The sequence below is a fragment of the Cnephaeus nilssonii genome (genome assembly GCF_951640355.1).
Source record: "Cnephaeus nilssonii genome assembly, chromosome: 14".
In the NCBI taxonomy this organism is placed as follows: domain Eukaryota; kingdom Metazoa; phylum Chordata; class Mammalia; order Chiroptera; family Vespertilionidae; genus Cnephaeus; species Cnephaeus nilssonii.
In genome coordinates this window covers 74,858,527-74,879,139 of record NC_137085.1, presented here as the reverse complement: position 1 = coordinate 74,879,139, position 20,613 = coordinate 74,858,527, and the positions used below count along the sequence as shown (strand labels likewise).

The following is a 20,613-nucleotide window of genomic DNA, read 5'->3' as shown; positions in this document are numbered from 1 at the left end:
TCAGATAGCGATCATAAATGCAAACTCTATATTATTGCACGCATCAAAGTATTATTTTGCCCTCATCCTGAATAACCTAGTATACAAGCCAGGTTCCAAATCCTTTTCCCCTCAGCACGTTTATTAGAAAAATAACTTTCATTTTCTTCTATCTCCCAGTGTCACAGACAACAGATGCCAATCTGATCCTCGCTCCTTGGAGGGTAACCTGTTTATCTCTTTGAGCTGCTTTTAGATTTTTCTTTGTTCCTGGATTCTGAACTATCACCAGAACTTGTGATGTGTTTTCTTTTGTTTTTTAAACACCTTAAAAACATTTTTTATTTATTTTTAGAGAGGGAGAGAGAAACATTGATATGAGAGCAAGACATCAATCAGCTGCCTCCTACTTGGCCCCCCTACCGAGTATCAAGCGCACCTGACCAAGAATCCAACCTTTCGGTGCACAGGACGACACTCAACCAACTTAGCCACACTGGCCAGGGCTTGTGATATGTTTTTAATGGTCCCTCACTAGTACTTGGTCAATCTACAGAAACCTGTGCAAAATCTTCTTCATTATTGATTATGTTCCTCTTCCACCCACTTTCTGAAGCTCTTATTAGATGAATGAATGCTAGTACTTCCAGATCTATCCACTGTGACTCAACTTCCCTTTCATACTGTTCATCAAGAACTCCTCAGCAAGCCCTGGCTCAGTTGCTGTGGTTTAGTTGGTTGGCCATCGTCCTGTGCACTGAAAGGTTGCCAGTTCGATTCTCGGTGAGGGCACAAGCCTGGTTTTGGGGCCTGATCTCCGGTAGGGGGTGTGCAGGAGGCAGCCAATCGATGTTTCGCTATCACATTGATATTTCTCCCTCTCTCATTCACCCTTCCTCTCTCTCTAAAAAATCTGAAAAACAAAAACACACTTCTCAGCTCAATTTTTCTTGAATTAGTTAAAACACAGATTTGAAGTTCAGGCTGAGTATCTTACATAGTATTTTTAATTTCTACAAATTGACTGTTTCCTTATCTAATTTTGAAGTGTTGTGTGTGGGTTTTTTTGTGTGTGTGTGTGTGTGTTGTTTTTTTTTTAATGAACATGCCCCCGATCCCTAAGGATAATGTTCACTTCCTTTCCTGCTTTCCTCTATGAACTCTTGGTTGGCCTTCTGTGTGGGCCTGGTACCACCTGAGTGCTGGTTTTCTTCACATTGCTGACTTCTGGTTAGCTCTCCTGTTCTATGTATGACTTCCTGTCATGCTGCCAGTTCCTTGGTAACTGATTCCTGATGCACATACTTAAAATGCAAGGCAAGAGAAGAGTTGTATCTGTGGCTGTGGTATATTACTTCTGGACAAGTCAAGGTCCGGGTGTCTGAGCATTAAGTGCAGTTTCTGATGAAGCAGCCGTGACTCAGGCAGGTGGTAGAGGGCAGCCAGGAGTGAGCACAGAGACCGTAAGTCAGGGGAGGTAAAGCAAGCACCTGCCGTGGGACTAGTGCCATGGTCTTCTCATCTAGAGTGACTCTGGCAGTCATGGCCAGCCTTTGCTGTCTCTGACCTGGACAGTAAGGGTCTAGCATCAATACCCACTTTTTGGAGGTTTTCTTTTTCAACTCAAAAAGTGGCTGAGAAGTTTCTCAGCTCTACTTAGTTTTTATATGAATCTGTCCCCATTTGCTTTGTATCTTTCAGAAGTTTCTCAGCCTGCTGGTAAAATGACCTTTTTATATTAATAATAACAAAAACTTGCAAATTTTGAGGAGTTATTTTAACGAAAATTATTATATATCTGCTCATTAAATAGATACAACCCTTTTGGTAAACAATTTGGCACTCTGCTGTTCCAGTGATTCAACATCTAGGAAATTTATCAAAAGAAAATAACGAGCACAAAGATATAGCTAGTGATGTTTTGGGCAAGTGTTCATAATAGGGGAAACTGAAAATAAAAAATGTTCAACAGGTCTGACTGATTCAATAAATAGGAGTGTATCTTTGAAATGAAATAACTACATAGCTATTAAAAGCATAGAAAAGAATTTAAAGACATTTAAGTACCTACAAATGAAGAAAATGTGACCACATGAAAAACTTTATACACACAACTATCCATTCAGATATGTAGAAAAGACTTTTAAATTATGCATTAAATTATTAACAGCTGCAATCCCTGGATAATGGCACTAGTAAAACTCTCACACTAGAAAGTTAAAAATTATATATTAACCAAGTCCTTACATTTTATTTTAATTGCTAATTTAGATTTTTTAAGAAAAAAAAATTAAAGCTCGTGTTAGTTGAAATGGTCTCTATAGAAGCAAACAGAACATGTCAGACTGCGGGAAGAAAGTGTTGAAAAGACACAAGCACACTTTGGTCACCTCTAGACCGTGCAATCTAAGAACAGCACAAGCAGAAATGTGAGATTAAGTATTTAAAGTAACTTTTCCACTTAAAATGGGGGCTTCTTGAATATGGTGATTTTGATTTATGTTCCTTTTGATTATATATATATATATATATATATATATATATATATATACACACACACACACACACACACACACACACACACTAGAGGACCGGTGCACGTGCACCGGTGTGGTCCCTCACCCTGGCCTGTGGGGATCGGGCTGAAACCGGCTCTCTGACATCCCGAGGGGTCCCAGATTGCGAGAGGGTGGTTCTCAGGTGACGCACCTGGAATCGGGCTCCCTCCTCTCTGGTTCCGGGTGCATCACCCAAGAACCGCAGCTGCCAAGTGACCGCAGCTCAGCAGCTCCTGCGTTGAGCATCTGCCCCCTGGTGGTCAGTGAGCGTCATAGCTACTAGCCGGTCGGTCACTTGGGCTTTTAGATAGATAGATAGATAGATAGATAGATAGATAGATAGATTTTTAACAGCCCTTAATCTCTTGTACTTTTCCTGGGAAAGAGTCTAAAATGTTCTTAACTATCACCCACCAGGTAGTCAACAGACAAACAGCAATACTGTATACAGGCACCAATACACTACTTCATTCAACCGAAGTCATCTGAAATTACAGCTAGGTGCAAATAACAGTTCAAGGATAAAAGTAGAGAAACCAGAGTTAAACGTTGGTTATCATTTTCCTGTTTCTTGAGGCAAATTACTCAGGGGAAAAAATAATAAAGAGATTGGAAAGTATGTGGCTTCATTAAGGATGATATCTGTCCTGATGGTTAAGAAGAGCATTTCTTATAGTTTCCATGGGAGTGAGTGGTAACCAAGTACACAGCATCTTATCACCTGTCATTGCTATAACTGTGTGTTACTAATCACCACACAACTTGACTTAGTTCTCTAATGTGCCGAAGCTATCAGCCCTGATGACGGTTTAGGCCAGTGCTTCTCACACTCCAGCATGCTTCCTATCACTTGCAGGTGTGGAGAGGGATCAAAGGCTCAAGCAAGCTCCAAATGCCGTTGCACCTGCTAACCCAGCACCACACCTTAAGTAATGCGGATTCAGAACGACTCTAATTTCTATCACCCATGTTCCTAAAAGAGTAAACTGAGAGCATAGGAGACATTCATGTACTTTGCTCAATACTTTAAAGAAGTTCTGAAAGTACCATTCTAATTTGTCATTAAAAAGAGAAATCCAGTGTTGAACGAACTTTCATCTAGACGCCCTTAATCATTTAAATGAACAACTTATTTCTCATTAGTTAAATATCTTATTTTGGTAGCCAATATTTAAGGGCGCCATACTTTCTTAAATTAAAATTTTCAATTATCACAATTCTCTGAGCTATACCTAGTACACACTATGTACTTTATTATATAAACTAGGGGCCCAGTGCATGAATTTGTGCACCTTGAAAGGAACTGTGAGCTGCGAGGCTGTGGAGCGCACAGGGGTGGGTCTCAGCCCATCCTCCGCGCCCCCCAGCTCCTCCCGCCGCAGCCCCCAGTCCGGTCTGCCAGCAGCCCCGCTCCCACCACCGGCACTCCCATGCGCTGACAGCACGGAGCGATTCAGGCTGGTGCCAGCAGCAGTTGCAAGCGGTGGCTGCTGCCCCAATCGCCCCTCAGGAGCAGGGGGAGGTAGGTAGAGAAGTCCTCAGGGGCGATCGGGGCCAGCAGCCGCTGCTCGCACCTGCTGACGGCATTGAGCGATTGGGACTGACACTGGGCGCCGGCAGCAGGTGCGAGCGGTGGCTTTGGCGCTAGCAGCGGGTGTGAGCAGGGCCGTCTCTGACAGCAGGTGCGAGAGGTGGCTGCCGGCCCCAATCACCCCTCAGGAACAGGGGGAGGTGGAGAAGCCCTGAGGGGCAATCATGGCTGGCAGCCGCCTCTTGCACCTGCTGACAGCACCGAGTGATCGGGGCCAGTATCAGGAGCCGGGAGCGGGTGTGAGCGGCGGCTCCGGCACCACCAGCAGCAGGTGCTAGCGGGGCTGGCATGGGCACCAGGTGCCAGCGCCAGGTGGGACTGTGGCATGTGGGAGCAAAGAATTTTCAGTAACCACCAGAGGCTCGCCCCGATGACAGTGACCGGTGCCGTGCCTTGATCTGGCGACCCCGCTCACCTACTCCACCATCCTGCTGTGGCCAACACCCACCATGTTCCGCGTGCCCCCTGGTGTTCAGCACACATCCTTGTGACCGGTTGTTCCACCATTCAGTCTATTTGCATATTAGGGTTTTATATATATAGATTACTGACACTCTTTCCTTATCTATTTAGTACTGTGATATAAAAGCAGTTCCCTTACTCTGTTCCAGCAGATTTCAGAAGGAAATATTGATTAAATCAAAACAATGGTCTTTTGCAAGATATATATCAGCAAGTAGAGAGGGGAAAAGCCTGCTTTTCTGATTGCCTGTTGTTTGATAAAAATTCTATACTAACATTATCATTCCCAGCTTTGAGTGACAAATATAAAAATAGGAGAAAGAAGTCAAGTGTTCCATGCCAATCCTTAGGTTTCTTTCATCACTTTGTCTACACAGTGTACCTGAAGACACCTGAGATGTCCAAGTGCCCAAGGGGCTTCCACAGGGCTCTTCGCTTCCACTGGTGTGAGTAACGGAGTATTCACTTTCACTGGTATAACCGAGGTATTGCAAGGTGACTGAAAAGTATTACATGTTTTGACCAATTTAAAATTGTCAGCACCATGATTTAAACACTTGCTCTAACAGTTATCTAGTCTGTTTATGACTGAAATAACATTTTTCAGAGATGAGACAACAAAACATGTTCGGGAAATATAGTGTGGTAATGACCATGAGTTCTAGAATCAGACTGTCCTGTTTCTGAATCCTAGCTCAGTCACTTCTTAGTTGTATGACCTCGGTCAAATAACAGAACCTCTATATACAGAGGGGTGCATGGTTCCAACTTGAGAGGGATGCCATGAAAACCACAAGAAACTATAGTAAGTATATGGGGAGGAGGACTATGATGACAATCTTTGTCAATGACTAGTATTATGTCTTGAAGAAAAACATTCCCTGGAAATAGAGGTCAAATTAGTGTACAACACTAACAGCTCCTGTCCATTTTCCAGATATACATTAGTAGCAAACAGACAAAAGCACCCTGAAATGGAAACCTAGCCACTATTCAAATTAGGGAAGAAACAAAGAGACTTACATTTGAAAACTGAAACAAAGAACCTCTATAGCTAAATTCACCTTAGTCTCCCCAACTATAGTACTTTCCCTTCAGGATGTCCTTCCCATGCAAACGCATTTCCCAAACAACCTCCTGGGAAGTCAGGAAAGGCTTGTCCCAAGCTTGTCCCCAAAATGTAGAGTAGCAAGGGGTCTGGCCTGCAGGAAGGCACATGTAACTGTTTCTATTTACTTTGAAAACAAAAACAAGACCCAGCTACATAGGTTTCTGCTCTAAGCACCTCAGACCCGATTCCCTGAACCCCCGGGCACCCATGGGACAGGAACTGCTGTGCTCAGGACAATGACTGCTGCTCCTCTGCTGCGAGTCCCTGTGCCTCTCCCTCAAGCAAGCAGAGGGCGTGCCCAGGGGATTATTGCTCAGACCCCCTATGCTACACGTGCCACGAGACAGACCTGGCCGCCGGAGGAGAGCCGCAGTGTGGCAGACAAGGGGAGAGTGAGGCTCCAGCTCTGCTTTTCTACTAACATTTCATCTGCAGAAAAGACTCTATGCTAAAGCTGAAAACCCATGATTCTAATCCAACACTGATTTTAACCATGAGTAAACGGAGCGCCAGGCAAAGCAGCCTGCTGACCCCGCCACTGCGCAGCCCTGGTCCCGCCACTGCGCAGCCCTGGTTCCCACGGCAAAGCCAGCCAGCTTCCGAGCAGGGAGCTCTCCACCAGCATGGCCCCGCCTACCACTCCAAAGCTATTATTAACTGCCACCTTTGGTGAAATGGGGAATTTTTGTTTAGGTCCTTGTTTCTGTTCCACCCACCTTCATATTTGCATTGAGATTAGAAAAACAGGAAAATTTTAACGTTTCCTTACATTTCAACTTCTCCCTTTTGCTACAGAGTAGCATGTTCAGGCTTCTTCTAGTGTGTGAGACAAGCACACCTCCTAATAAAGCACTGGCTGGAGTTCCCCATGTCACAGAACACGCAGGACCGAAGATCCTTTGAACTCGTACACATATGATTTGCAAAAACCTAATAGTACATGTTAATTCCTTGTGCTTTAAGAGAAAAAGGTAACTAGTATATCAAAGTCATGAGTTAACAAGCATAGCTTAGGATGAGGCAAATGAAATCTCTCTCACACAAAATGCATTCCTAACAGGCCAAGATCTCAGATCCACGAATGCCTCTATCTGGAAATATATAAAAATGGATAAAACAGAATGTACATTACATTCTCAAAGGCATTTATTTTAACCTAAGTAGCAAAATCTGTTTTACATGAACTGTTCTGGTTTTGCAACGTTAATGTGTAATTTCTTTTATTCCCCACTGTATTTAAATTTTTATCATCACCTTCTATTATGCCAAGAAATGGTTTACCATTTGTGGTAATAATATGATGCTGATGAAGATATATGACACCAGTTATCAGATCACTGGATATGGCAGAGCCATGAGAGTAATAGGAAATACAATGAAATTTAGAATTTTATCAAATCTCAGGGACACAAGAGCATACTTACCTTCACATTTTAACTTCCCAGGTCATTTCATGAACTGAATATCACAGACATTTACATTACATACTCACATGTTCATTTAAATAGACAGGTTTGCTTTAATCACCAATGATTACTGAAAGGAATTTTTTCATGCAGACCTTCCACAATAAGCCCAGAGGCCTCTTGCATTCTTCAACCACTATGGCAGTGACCAAAGGCATAACCCTTTCAATAGGAATAATTTGGAAACAACTGCTATGAGAGGCTCCGGAGGTGCTGGGGTCAAGGAATCTATGATTAAGACTTATACTATCAGAACTGATTTGTTAGAGCGGTTTCCACGATGCAGTAGCAGCCGCCAGCGGATACTTGTGAAATCTATTGAATATAATATAATATAATACAGGTGGATAGTATTATCCTCTCTAATAAAATGGTAATATGCAAATTAACCATCAATCCGCTACATAAGCCACGCCCACCAGCCAATCAGGACAAGTATGCAAATTAACCCAACCCAAGATGGCTACAGCCACAGAGAGCATGGTTTCCCAGGTAACAGAGCAAGCCAAGCTTTCCATAGCCGTTGCAGGCCTAAGCCTCCACTCAAGCTACAAAGTTTCAGTTATAGAAGGTAAACAAATTCAAACAAATGGCGGCAGAATGGAGCTTGAGAGAGCAGGCCAGGGTTGCGGGCGGCAACAGGGGAAGCAAAGCTTTCCGCACACCCTGGCCGGGCTCACCAGCTTAAGGCTACAAAGTTTCAATTGTAGAAGGTGAATTAACTGCCACAGAAATGGCTGCCGCCCCAGAGGGAGCAACAGGAGGCTTGGCTCTGCTCCAGGCTACAAAGTTTCAATTGTAGAAGGAAAATAAATTCCAGATACCAGGGCCTCTGCTTGGGTTGCCAGGGGGCGTGGCCGGCCTGCAAACCACCACAGGCCCCTCGCTCAGGCCGCCCCACGCCCCAAGGGAACCCCACCCTGATCCGGGACACCCTTCAGGGCAAACCACCTGGCCCCCACCCCTGTACCAGGCCTCTATCCTATCTAATAAAAGAGTAATATACAGATTGATCATCACTGCAACACACAATATAGCTGCCCCCATGTGGTCAAAGATCCTGCCCCTATGTGGACACAAGATGGCCACTACAAGATGGCCAGCAGGGGAGGGCAGTTGGGAGGCACCCGGCCTGCAAGGGAGGGCAGTTGAGAGGGACCAGGCTTGCAAGGGAGGGCAGTTGGAGGTGATCAACCCTGCAGGAGAGGGCAGTTAGGGGTGACCAGGCCGGCAGAGGAGGGCAGTTGGAGGTGATCAACCCTGCAGGAGAGGGCAGTTAGGGGTGACCAGGCTGGCAGAGGAGGGAAGTTGGGGGTGACCAGGCTGGCAGGTGAGCAGTTAAGCATCAACCAGGCTGGCAGCGGAGTGGTTAGGGGGTGATCAGGCTGGCAGGCAGAAGCGGTTAGGGGCAATCAGGAAGGCAGGCAGGCAAGCAGTTGGGAGCCAGCAGTCCTGGATTGTGAGAGGGATGTCCGACTGCCCGTTTAGGCCCGATCCCACCAGGATCGGGCCTAAACGGGCAGTCGGACATCCCTCCAGGAGTCCCAGATTGGAGAGGGTACAGGCTGGGCTGAGGGACAACCCCCCTCCATGCACGAATTTCGTGCACCGGGCTTCTAGTTTAAGATAATAGTCTCTCAAATTTCTCCTTGGACATAATTATATTACACACAAAAAAGAATTTGAGGGAGAAAAAGTGGCTTCAGTAGTCTCGTACCTATAGAATTTAGGATTTATAACACATTTGTCAATAAAAATACATGGCTATTTAATTAGCTTTCAACATGCATATGCTTTCTCTAAATTACAAGCTCTTCATTCATCTGAAAATGTTATAAAGCAGTGAGTGTGCCAGGTAGTGTGCTAGCCAGGCCCTCAAGCTTGAGCTATGTTTTGTCCAGCACCAGTCCCAAGACCCAACCTGCAGGCCAAAAGTTCAGCCCTTCTAAAGAGAGAGTGGGAGAGGATCACGAAAACCTGCCACAAGTTGTCAAGCTGGAGGGGAAATCAGAGCCCAGAGGCTTTTAAAGGTTGGACGGACAGACCTAGGCACCCTTAGGCCAGGCCAAGGCCAAGGGCGTGGTCAGGGATATGATCCACTCCATGATTCAGTGTGCAGTAAGGTTATGTGAGGCTGGGTGCTGTGGGCCAAGACAAGACCTCCTTACTACAGGAGACAGGGCCTCACATGACTGACCTCATACCCCACGTAACCAAAGGCCACAGCCTGCTATTTAAAAGCAAGTTTCAGAATTGCTTACTTGTGGGACGTCCTTTTCTTCATCATGCTTGCAGATACACCAGCATGGCCTAAAAGAGAAGTGAATATCAGTCAATGAAAATCGGATAAAAAAAATAGTTCAAACGCAAGAAAAAAAATTAACTTTGAAAACTACGACATATAGCATGAAATGAAAATAAACTGTAGATGGCCAATATATGAGAAAGCCATTCATTTACTGAACTTTCAAAAAGGAGAGGTAAGGGACTGAGAAGATAAAATGATGAACAACAATTCATCTCCCCAAATTAGCCATTAAACACAAACCAAAAATCATGTGGGCAAGAAAATATAATCAAATAAAAGTGACAATCCTAGCCATAAAGTACTAAAAGTTACAGAATTTGTCTTCCTGCCACACAACAACTAAAAATCAGGACAGAAGATATGAAACACCTGGACCCAGATATTGAAAGAATATAGGACCAGAGAGCAGAAAGCCAGGCAGAGTCCCACACCAAGCTGGGCTCCATTCCAAACAATTGTGGGTGCTGCTATATGAAACCAAGAAAAGCACTGTGGTTTTCCTACCTTGAGAGTCAGGCTGGAGCTGGAGAAGGTGAGGTGGCTGGGAGTTATGGGCAGAGTGCTAGCAATGTGATCTCAGCGGGGGCTGCAAACATGGTGGGGTAGGGTGGGAGGGTGAGGGCCTTAAGATACTAACCTGTGCCCTGGGCAGTTTTGCTCAGTGTTTAGAGTATTGGCCCGTGGACCCAAAGGTCTCGGGTTCGATGTCCAGTCAAGGGCATATACCTCGGTTGCAGGCTCAGCCCTGATTGGAATGCGTGGTGGAGGCAACCAATCGATGTGTCTCTCTTCCCCCTCCTCCCTTCCTCCTCTCTGAAAAAAAAGAAACCAATGGGAAAAATATCCTCGGGTGAGGATTAAAAAAAAGAAAGAAGAAGAAAGATACTAACTTGCAAAGGCATGAAGGTTGTTATTCAAAGTCCGTCTGCCTGCATCTCTGAACACTTGGAGCAGTCAGTAAAAAACGAAAAAAGGTGCCCCTTAACAGGAAGTCTGTAGAAGCCCTAAGAAAAAAAGTTGCTACAGATCCATCCTTCGAAAACAAACTCCAGTATTAACCAACAGACATCAACAAAAACTGAACTCTCCACAACAAATTTAAAGGTCTAATGCCCCAGGTAAAAACTACTAGACAGACAAGTGAGTGGCAAACTGTAACCATTTAACCAAGCAGGTTATGACCAAAATAGTGTAATTAGCGGGCAAAGAGGTGAAAAGAACTATAATAAATATGCTCAAATATCTAAAAGACACAAACACTTGCTCTGGCTGGTGTGGGTCAGTTAACTGGATGTCATCCATGCACTGAAAGGATGCCGGTTTGTTTCCCAGTCAGGGCACATGCCCGGGTTGTGGGCTCGATCCCCAGGGCGATCAGGAGACAGCCGATTGATGTTTCTCTTTCACTTGATGTCTCTCTCTCCCCTTCCTCTCTCTCTAAAAATTAATAACAAATATTTTTTAATGAAAAAATGCAAAACACAAACACTTAAAATAGAAAAATAGCAGGGAAAAATAAAACTGGGAAAAATTACATGATCTGAAATTTTAAAAAATTACTGAATGTGATTAATAGATTAGACTCCACAGATAAAAAGTACCCAAATAGAACAACACCAACAAAAAACAACTGGGAAAATGAATAGCCTCAGTGATCTGTTGGACACATAAAATAAATGAAACTGGACTTCACAAAAGAGAGGACAGAGGGGTAAATGAAAAAACAAATCTGACACATATAACTGCAGAAATTTTCCAGATGTGGTAAGTATACCAGTGCAACCATACAGCTTACAAGATCAACATAACCAAAGTAAGATTAAAAAAAACAAGGAAAACCATGCCAAGGCACATCCTAATCAAATTTCTGAAAACCACCAACAAAGTATTTTTAAAACTGCCAAAGAATAATAGATATTAAAAATAGAGAAACAGAAAATACTAATTCCAGATTTGTTGTCAGAAACCAGGTAAGCCAGAAGACAGTGCACTAAATCTTTAAGGTGCTGAAGAAAAAAACAGCATCCTACTACTGTGAACTCAGCATACCATATTCAGCAAATACCTTTCAACCCCCAGCATTGATAACACATTAAAGGGACATAGGTAAATGCACCAATTAAGAGATCCTATTAAAAAGAGATAATTAATATCAGACAAATTAACTTCAGTGATAAAAAGGGTCAGCCCTGGCCAGTTGCTCAGTGGTTAGGGCAGTAGCCAACACACAGAAGGGTCTCGCAGGTTCGATCCCCACCCTGGTCGAGGAGCATGGGGAGGCAACAACCGATGTCTCTCACATCGATGTTTCTTTCCCTCTCTCCCTTCCACTCTCTCTAGAAAATCAATAGAAAAAATATCCTTGGGTGAGGATTAACAACAAAAAACGATAAAAAGGGTCAATTATTCAAGAAGCCATACAATTTTTAATGTGTTTAGAACCTAATTCCAAACTACTGAAATACGTAAGGTAAAAAATGACAAAATTTACAAAAAAGTTGACATGCCATACTTAGAGAGTTAAACTCTTTCATCCCAGTAATTAATATAACAATAAGTAGAAAATCAGAAAGAATAAAGAAGACATGAATATCACAAGCATTCAACTTGAGTTAGTTGACATTTATAGGTACTAACCCAATAATGGCAAAATACTCATTCCCCCCCCCCTAAGTTCACATGGGACATTAACTCAGATGCACCATATGCTACTCATAATGCAAACTCTCAATACATACATTATAACAACTTGAAATCATATGAAGTTTGTTCTTTGACCACATCAGAATTAAACTAGAAATCTGGAAAGACCCCAGTGTTGAAAATTAATCTTCTAAAAAAAAACCAGCCCGGCTGGCGTGGCTCAGTGGTTGAGTGTCGATCTATGAACCAGGAGGTCACGGTTTGATTCCCGGTCAGGGCACATGCCCAGGTTGCAGGCTTGATCCCCAGAGTGGGGCGTGCAGGAGGCAGCCGATCAATGATTCTCTCTCATCACTGATGTTTCTATCTCTCTCTCCCACTCCCTTCCTCTCTGAAATCAATAAAAATATATTTAAAAAAAAAATAAATGGCTCAATCACAAAATCACAATGAAAATTCAAATATTCTGAATTTTAAAAAAATGAAAACACAATCTATCCAATCTGTGGAATATAGCAAAAGCACTACTTACTATATAGACCAAAATTTACACTAAGTATCAACAATACAAATAAAACAAAGGACTTTTCACCATAAACTCAGAACAGAGGTTCCCCTGGGTGGAGGAGGAAGGCTTCTGAGTTATCGCTCTCCTTGACTTAGATTAAGGTGACCATTTGTAAACAAAATTTTCTGTACTACTGTTATATTTACAATTTTAAAAAGGTAACTGAAAAAGAAGATAGATGGCCAATTGGTTTATGTAAGACTGTCTTAGTTCACAGATAAAGATGGTGAGCCTTGACCCGGAGCTGAGAGAGCCATGCTCACCCACTTTCGCCCTGCATGTCTTCAGGCATGCAAAGAGAAGTGGGCAGCCCGTGGGTGAAGATAAGACACAGAATGGACGGAGGGCAAATCTACCTGAAGCATCCCTGGATCACCTCTGGGTGTCAGCAGGTAAGAATGAGGAGATAAGAAATGCAAAAGCAAGTTCTACCACCACTGCACCAGGCATCAGGATCCCCTCCCTCCCTTCCCATGCTGAACATACAAGGAAAGGGCAGCTGACTTTAGCATTTGGTGTGCCCCCAATGTAATAGACACATCCCTGTCCCTGCGTCCTACAAAGCTTATCCTGGCCCCACACATCCCCACAAGGTTGACTTTCCCGTTCAGAAGAGTAGCATGGCAGAAACAATTCTATTGAACACTCAAGGTAAGCCATTCATAATTCATTCTTAATTCTTAGGTATGAATGGACAATGATCAACAGTCACGTAACCTCAGTGGTAGAACTGAGAAAGATGGAAACAAGTAGCACCACTGTTCACAAAATGGTCCAAGAACTACGAAGATTAATGGAAGAATTGGTATTCTCAAGGAACTGAAGATACTCGTCATAAATGGGAACAAGAGGCCATGAAAAGGGAAAACAAAAGTTCTTGAAATTAAAAAGAACAAACAGAACTTCTTGTTTCCAGTACAGTATGTTAAGAGCTTGGAAGTCGTTACTCTGTCCTAACAAGAGCTGAACAAGCTGAAAAACCAACAACTCTTCGTACACTGGTCACAGAAGTGAGGTCACAGAGCTAACTGCTGATTCCAAAACTAGAAAAACAGACAAGCAAATACACAGATTCACAACTCATTCAGCAGACGCCTCCAGGGAACCAGTGCTGGGGAGGAAATCCCAAATAATAACTGACCAACTACTGGAGGCTCAGTGTATACAAGTCTAAGAGGTAAAAACTTCAGGGAAATACAGTCACGGGAGAGAAGGAGGGGAGAAGGTGGTGGGAGCTCCACATTTTATGAGTTTTATCTCCAGGATCTATCAGGTTCTCACAGTGAAGATCACTGAAAAATCCCCTCCTGCTTCCAGCCAGAGAGAGGGGAAAAGTACCCCCTTTGAAATATACCATAACATTCTGTTCTAAACTGGGCCTGCCCTCAAAAGAAACTATTTTATCACAGCTTAACTGAGCTGAGGACAGGGAAATATCCAGCTCTCTCTAGCCCCCATGCAGTCCTGTCTCACATAAGGGGGAGGATACAGCGAAGCACTTATGAAGGTCACAGCCAAGTGATAGACTCACTGAAAGACAGAGACCTAGTCACAGCACTACAGAATGTATCTCTTCCCCCGTTCCTGCACCTCACCACCACCTCACTAAAGGCCCATTCACTGGAGTTCCTTTACCCCGTACATCATGTCTGGCTTACAAATAATTAATTGTTAGGCATATTAAAAGGCAAAAAGCACAATTTGAAGAGAGAGAGCAGGCATCTGAAGCAGACTTAGATATGGCAAAATTGGAATTATCAGACTAGAAATTTAACGTAACTATGAATAATATGGTAAAGGCTCTAATGAAAAAAGTAGACAGCATAAAGAAGAGGTGAGAAAGATTATACAAAAAAATCAAAAGGCCATGGTAGAGATCAAAAGCAACTAACAAAAATGAAGAATGTCTTTGATGGACTCAGTACACTGAACATTGATGAGGAAATAATCTCTGAGCTTGAGAATATGTCAACAGAAACTTCCAAAACTGAAAAGCAAACAAAAAAAGGCACAGGCAGGAAAACAAAACAAAACAATATCCAAGAACTATGGGACAGTAACAAAGAGTGTAATATACGCACAATAAAAATGCCAGAAAAACAAGAAAGGAACCAAAAAATATTTGAAGCAATAATGACTGATGATTCCCCCAAATTATCATCAGGCACCAAACCACACATCCAGGAAGCTCAGACAACACAAACCAAGATAAATGACGAGACACCCCTCCCCCCCAAAAAAGAAAGGACATAATATGCTTATCATATTGAAACCGCAGAAAATCAGACTTCCAGTCAAGATGGCAGAATAGGTAAACTCTGCTCACCTGCTTCCACAATCACATCAAATTTACAACGACATTATAGAACAACTATCACTGAGAACCACATGAAGACTAGCTAAACAGAAGTCCTATAACTAAAAATATATTTTTTAAAAACCACATCAAGACTGGTAGGAAGGGAGGAGAGACGGAATGGGCAGGTCCAACACCCACCATCTGGTGATTAAGAATCAGGAGGGGTATTCACGGCTGCAGAGGTCCCCCACCAAGAGACAGGGGTTGGAGACCTACACCACACACCAGTGCTCTGAGCAGGAGTCTGCTTGACATCAGGCTGTGAAAGCCAGCACAGGATGGCATGCGAGAGACTGAGACACTCCGTTCTTAAAGGGCCAGTGCACACTCACTTGCTAATAAACTCTCTCACTCTAAGCTGTAGAGCAAGGGCAGCAGCTAAAGAAGTACCAGAGACACAGGAGCAGAACCTGAATTTACTAACTTTAGGTAAGGGCTGGAGGGTCAGGGGTCAGGGGTCAGGGCAACTCTCTGGGGAGGGGAAGAGAACGAAAGTGCTCGCAGGCCACACTTTCATTCCCTTACTGAGCTCTCCTTCCTCCCAACCAGCCCAGTGCAAGGGAGAACCAAATCTACTCTGGATTAACCTGGCTAATACCGCTGGCCCCACCTGGTGATTCCCCAGAGACCACGCCCCACCCAACTGTGGCCCTAGCTTCTTTCAGTGGCTTCTCCACACCAGCAGCCCGCCTGGACTTGTGCTGTAGACTTGTGCTACAGACTTTCCCAAAATTCAAGATCCACAAACCACAAACAAGCAGCAGCCGGCCTCAGCTTTACAGTTCTTGCTAAACGGACCCAAGCTGAGCACGAGTGGCAACTGGTCTCAACTTGCATGGTTACTCCCATTAGCTGACCCCAAGCCTGGAATAAGCAGAACCAGTCTTGAACTAGAACGCAGCTTCAATAAAGCAACAAGTCCAGCACAAGTGGCAGCAATCCTCAGCTAGCATCATGGGGCCCACCAAAGGTTCCCAAGCCCAGCACCAGTGGCTGCTGGCTTCAGTTTACAACATAACATCGCACAATCGGCAGCTGACCTTGGCCTGCACTGGAGCCCCTCCCAAGAAGCTCCAGACCCAACACACCTGGTGGCCAGCTTCAGACCACACCAGAGCACCAACCACCCAGTTTCAAAAATGCAAGGGTTGACTCAGGTGACACCAGAGCCCCACTACAGCAACTCCCACTGCATGGGGTCAGCCCCTGCACAATAGCTTGTCCTCTGTAGTCAATCACAGTCAGCCCTCACAACCAGTCAGCCTGAGGGTCAACACAACCCACTGAGATGCCAGCAGCAATTGAGGCCCAATTACTACAGGGAAGAGCACACAACCTATATAAGGGACACCCCTGGAGCACAGGCTCAGGTGACCAGGGAGACTGTTCCACTAGGCCTCATTGAGCACCTACTATATAAGGCCACTCTGCCAAAACAAAGCAGATCTACCTACTACATAGAAACAACCACAGGAGTCAGCCAACATGAGGAAACAAAAAACATGTCCCAAATGAAAGAATAGAACAAAACTCGAGAAAAATGGAAAGAAATGGAAACCAAGCAATCTAATAGATACAGTGTTCAAAACAATGGTTATGAGAATGCTCAATGAACTATGAGGAATAGATGAACTCAGTGAGAACTTCAACAAAGAGATAGGAAGCATAAAAATGGAAATAGAAAATATTTAAAAAGTCAGAAAAAAATGCAATAACTGAAATGAAGACTATAGCCGAAACCGGTTTGGCTCAGTGGATAGAGCATCGGCCTGCGGACTGAAAGGTCCCAGGTTCGTTTCCGGTCAAGGGCATGTACATTGGTTGCGGGCACATCCCCGGTAGGGGGTGTGCAGGAGGCAGCTGGTCGATGTTTCTCTCTCATCGATGTTTCTAGCTCTCTGTCCCTCTCCCTTCCTCTCTGTAAAAAATCAATAAAATATATATTAAAAAAAAAAGAAAAAGAAATGAAGACTATACCAGAAGGAATCAGTATTACATTAGATGAAGCAAAGGATCAAATCAGTGATTTGGAAGAAAAAGAAGCAGAAAATGCTTAATAGAAATAACTAAGAGAAAAAAGAATTTAGCAAATGAGGAAAATTTAACAGGCCTGTGGGAGAACATCCAACATACCAACATTCACATAATAGGGGTCCCAGAAGGAGGAGAGAGAAGGGATGGAATATGTATCTAAAGGAAATAATGACAGAAAACTTCCCTAGCTTGGTGAAGGAAATAGACATACAAGTCCAAGAAGCAGAGAGAGCTCCAAATAAGATGAACCCAAAGTGTTACACACCAAGACACATCATAATTAAAATGCCAAAAGTGAAAGACATAGAGAGACTCTTAAAAGTAGCAAGAGAAAAACAGATACATATAAGGGAACTCGCATAAGACTATATACTGATTTTTCAACAGAAATTTGGCAGGACATAAGGAAATGGCATGAAATATTCAAAGTGACTAACAGCAAAGACCTATATCCAAGGTTACTATAGCAAGGCTGTCATTTAGAATCAAATGAGAGATAGTTTCCCAGATAAGAATAAGCAAAGAATTCATCATCACTAAATCAGTATTACAAAAAAATGTTACAGGGACTTCTTTAAGTAAAAACGACCAAAAAGAGGAATAAAAAAATATAGGCCCAGGTGGTGTGACTCAATGGTTGAGTGTCACTGATTCATTTCCCGATCAGGACATATGCCTGGGTTGCAGACTCGATCCCCAGTAGGGGGCATGCAGGAGGCAGCCGATCAATGTTTATCCCCCATGGATGTTCCCACCTCTCTATTCCTCTCCCTTCCTCTATCTCTAAAATCAATTTTAAACACACACACACACACACACACACACACACACACACACACACACAAAAGCCCTGGCTGGGGTGGCTCAGTGGTGGCTGGAGCGCCATCCCATGAACCTAAGGGTCGTGCAGTTGGAAGGTATTTGCTGAATATGGTATGCTGAGTTCACAGGTAGGATGCTGGCTTTTTTTTTTTTTTTTCTCTCAGCAGCACCTTAAAGATTTAGTGCACTGTCTTCTGGCTTACCTGGTTTCTGACAACAAATCTGGAATTAGTATTTTCTGTTTCTCTATTTTTAATATCTATTATTCTTTGGTAGTTTTAAAAATACTTTGTTGGTGGTTTTCAGAAATTTGATTAGGATGTGCCTTGGCACAGTTTTCCTTGTGTTTTTTTTTAATCTTACTTTGGTTATGTTGATCTTGTAAGCTATATGGTTGCACTGGTATACTTACCACATCTGGAAAATTTCTGCAGTTATATGTTTCAGATTTGTTTTTTCGTTTACCCCTCTGTCCTCTCTTTCGTGAAGTCCAGTTTCATTTATGTTATGTGTCCAACAGATCACTGAGGCTATTCATTTTCCCAGTTGTTTTTTGTTGTTGGTGGTGTTGTTCCATTTTGGATACTTTTTATCTGTGGAGTGTAATCTGCTATTAATTACATTTAGTAATTTTTTTTTTAATTTTCAGATCATGTATTTTTCTTGTGGGTTCAAGTCCAGTAAGGGCATATACCCAGGTTTTGGGTTCTATCCCATTTGGGACCTGTACGAGAGGTGGCTGATTGATGTTTCTCTCTCACATAAATATTTCTCTCTCTCTCTCTCTCCCCACCCCCGTCTTCCTTCCCCTTTCTTTAGAATCAATGAAAAAATATACATATACACACATGGGGGGAAAAATTTTCGACAAAGGGCAACACTTAGTAAAAGCAGTGGATTAACTAATTACAAACCTAGTACAAAGGTTGAAAGGCAAAAAGGAGGGAGGAAACCAAGACGGCAGCATAGGTAAATGCGATACACACTCCCACAACCACACCAAAATTACAACTAAAATACAGAACAAACATCATTCAGAATCACCTGAAATCTAGCTGAAAGGAAGTCCTACAACTAGAGAAATAAAGAAAGCACACTGACTGGTAGGAGGGGCGAAGGCATGATCTTCTTTTAATCAGGAAGGATATCTTGGCTGCGGAGGCCTCCTGTGAGGAGCAAGGGGTCCCAGCCCCAACCAGACCTCCACCCCATGGATTCAGTGCTGGGAAGAAAAGTCCCTGTAACTTCAAGCTGTAAAAACTAGCAGGGATTGTGGTTGAGTGACACAGAGGCTGACAGAGTCCCATCAGTTCCTCTTAAAGGGCCAGCACACAGACTTAATCAGACTCACTTCCTCTGAGCTCCAGCACTGGGGCAGCAGCCTGAAAAGATCCAGGAAATATACAGGGAGGAACTAAATTGTCTGGCATCAGGGCAAGAACTTGGGGGCAGCTATCTCCCAGACAAAAGTGCTCACAGAAGTCATTGCTCCTATTCTGAGACCTCCCTTGCCACAGAGCTGACTGACAGGCACCATATCTGGGTCTCCATCAACCTGGCTCACACTGTTTGCCCTGCCCTGGTGATTTAAAGCCACACCCCCCCCCCCCCCCCGCATACCCTACCCCCGCAATTTGCAGCCCCGCCCAAGCTGTTTGCAGCAGCTTTTCCATATGAACGGCCTGTCCTGGCCCAGGCTTCAGACTTTGCTAAAATCTCTCAAACAAGCTGCAGCTGGTGTCAGCTGCTCCAAACCTATCAATAAAAGGCCCAAGACTCAGCACTAGCACCAGCCTACCGTGCTTCACAGCTAGGCCTCGCCTGGGCACTTCTAAACCTGATACAGATACGACAGTGGTCTGCAAACTGTGGCTCGCGAGCCACATGCGGCTCTTTGGCCCCTTGAGTGTGGCTCTTCCACAAAATACCACGTGCGGGCACGCACATACAGTGCGATTGAAACTTGGTGGCCCATGCGCAGAAGTCGGTTGTCGGCTCTCAAAAGAAATTTCAATCGTTGTACTGTTGATATTTGGCTCTGTTGACTAATGAGTTTGCTGACCACTGAAATAGTAGGAAGCTGCAGATCTCTCTGTAGTTACTGCCGGGTGGCCCCAGGCAGTGGCTGACTTTGCACCTCCCTGGAGGCCCTAGAGCCAGTGCACCCAGTGGACAGCTTCAGACCACACCAGATCACAACTCTACATCCACAAGTGACACACTCAAGGGGCAGACTCAGTGAGCACCAAAGCCCCACTGAAGCAAGTCCTGCTCCTTAGGGGTGTCTCCTGCACAGCAGCTCTTCCACTGTATTCTCAGCTGGTCCTCACAGCCAATGGGCCCAGAAGTCAATTCCTCCCAGTGACACCAACAGCAATCAAGGCTCAACTACAAGAGAGTGCCCACAGCCCACACAGGGGCACACATAGAGTGCCCAGCTCAGATGAGGAGAGGCTCAGCCACTGGGCCCTATAGGACACCTAGTACACAAGGCCACTCTACCAAGTCCAGGAGATACAGCAGACCTACCCAATACATAGAAACAAACACAGGGAAGCAGCCAAAATGCAGAGACCAAGAAACATGTCACAAATGAAAGAACATAAGAAATCTCCAGAAAAAGAACTAAATGAAATGGAAGCAAGCAAACTATTAGATACAGAGTTCAAAACTATGATTATAAGGATGCTCAAGGAACTTACTAGTAATGAG

The 20,613-nt window shown here is 43.9% G+C and overlaps 1 protein-coding gene across 8 annotated transcripts in view; it reads right to left on the bottom strand.

The window, feature by feature from the left end:
- The window catches only part of SPIN1 (spindlin 1), an 86,771-nt gene that overhangs the window by 18,307 nt on the left and 47,851 nt on the right, over positions 1-20,613 (bottom strand). For all 8 annotated transcript variants that reach the window (XM_079790710.1, XM_079790704.1, XM_079790706.1 and 5 more), the window contains one exon: positions 9,429-9,477. In XM_079790710.1, coding sequence (XP_079646836.1) covers positions 9,429-9,454 — 26 coding nt within the window. In that variant the 5' untranslated portion in view covers positions 9,455-9,477. The remainder of the gene's footprint in view (positions 1-9,428; positions 9,478-20,613) is intronic.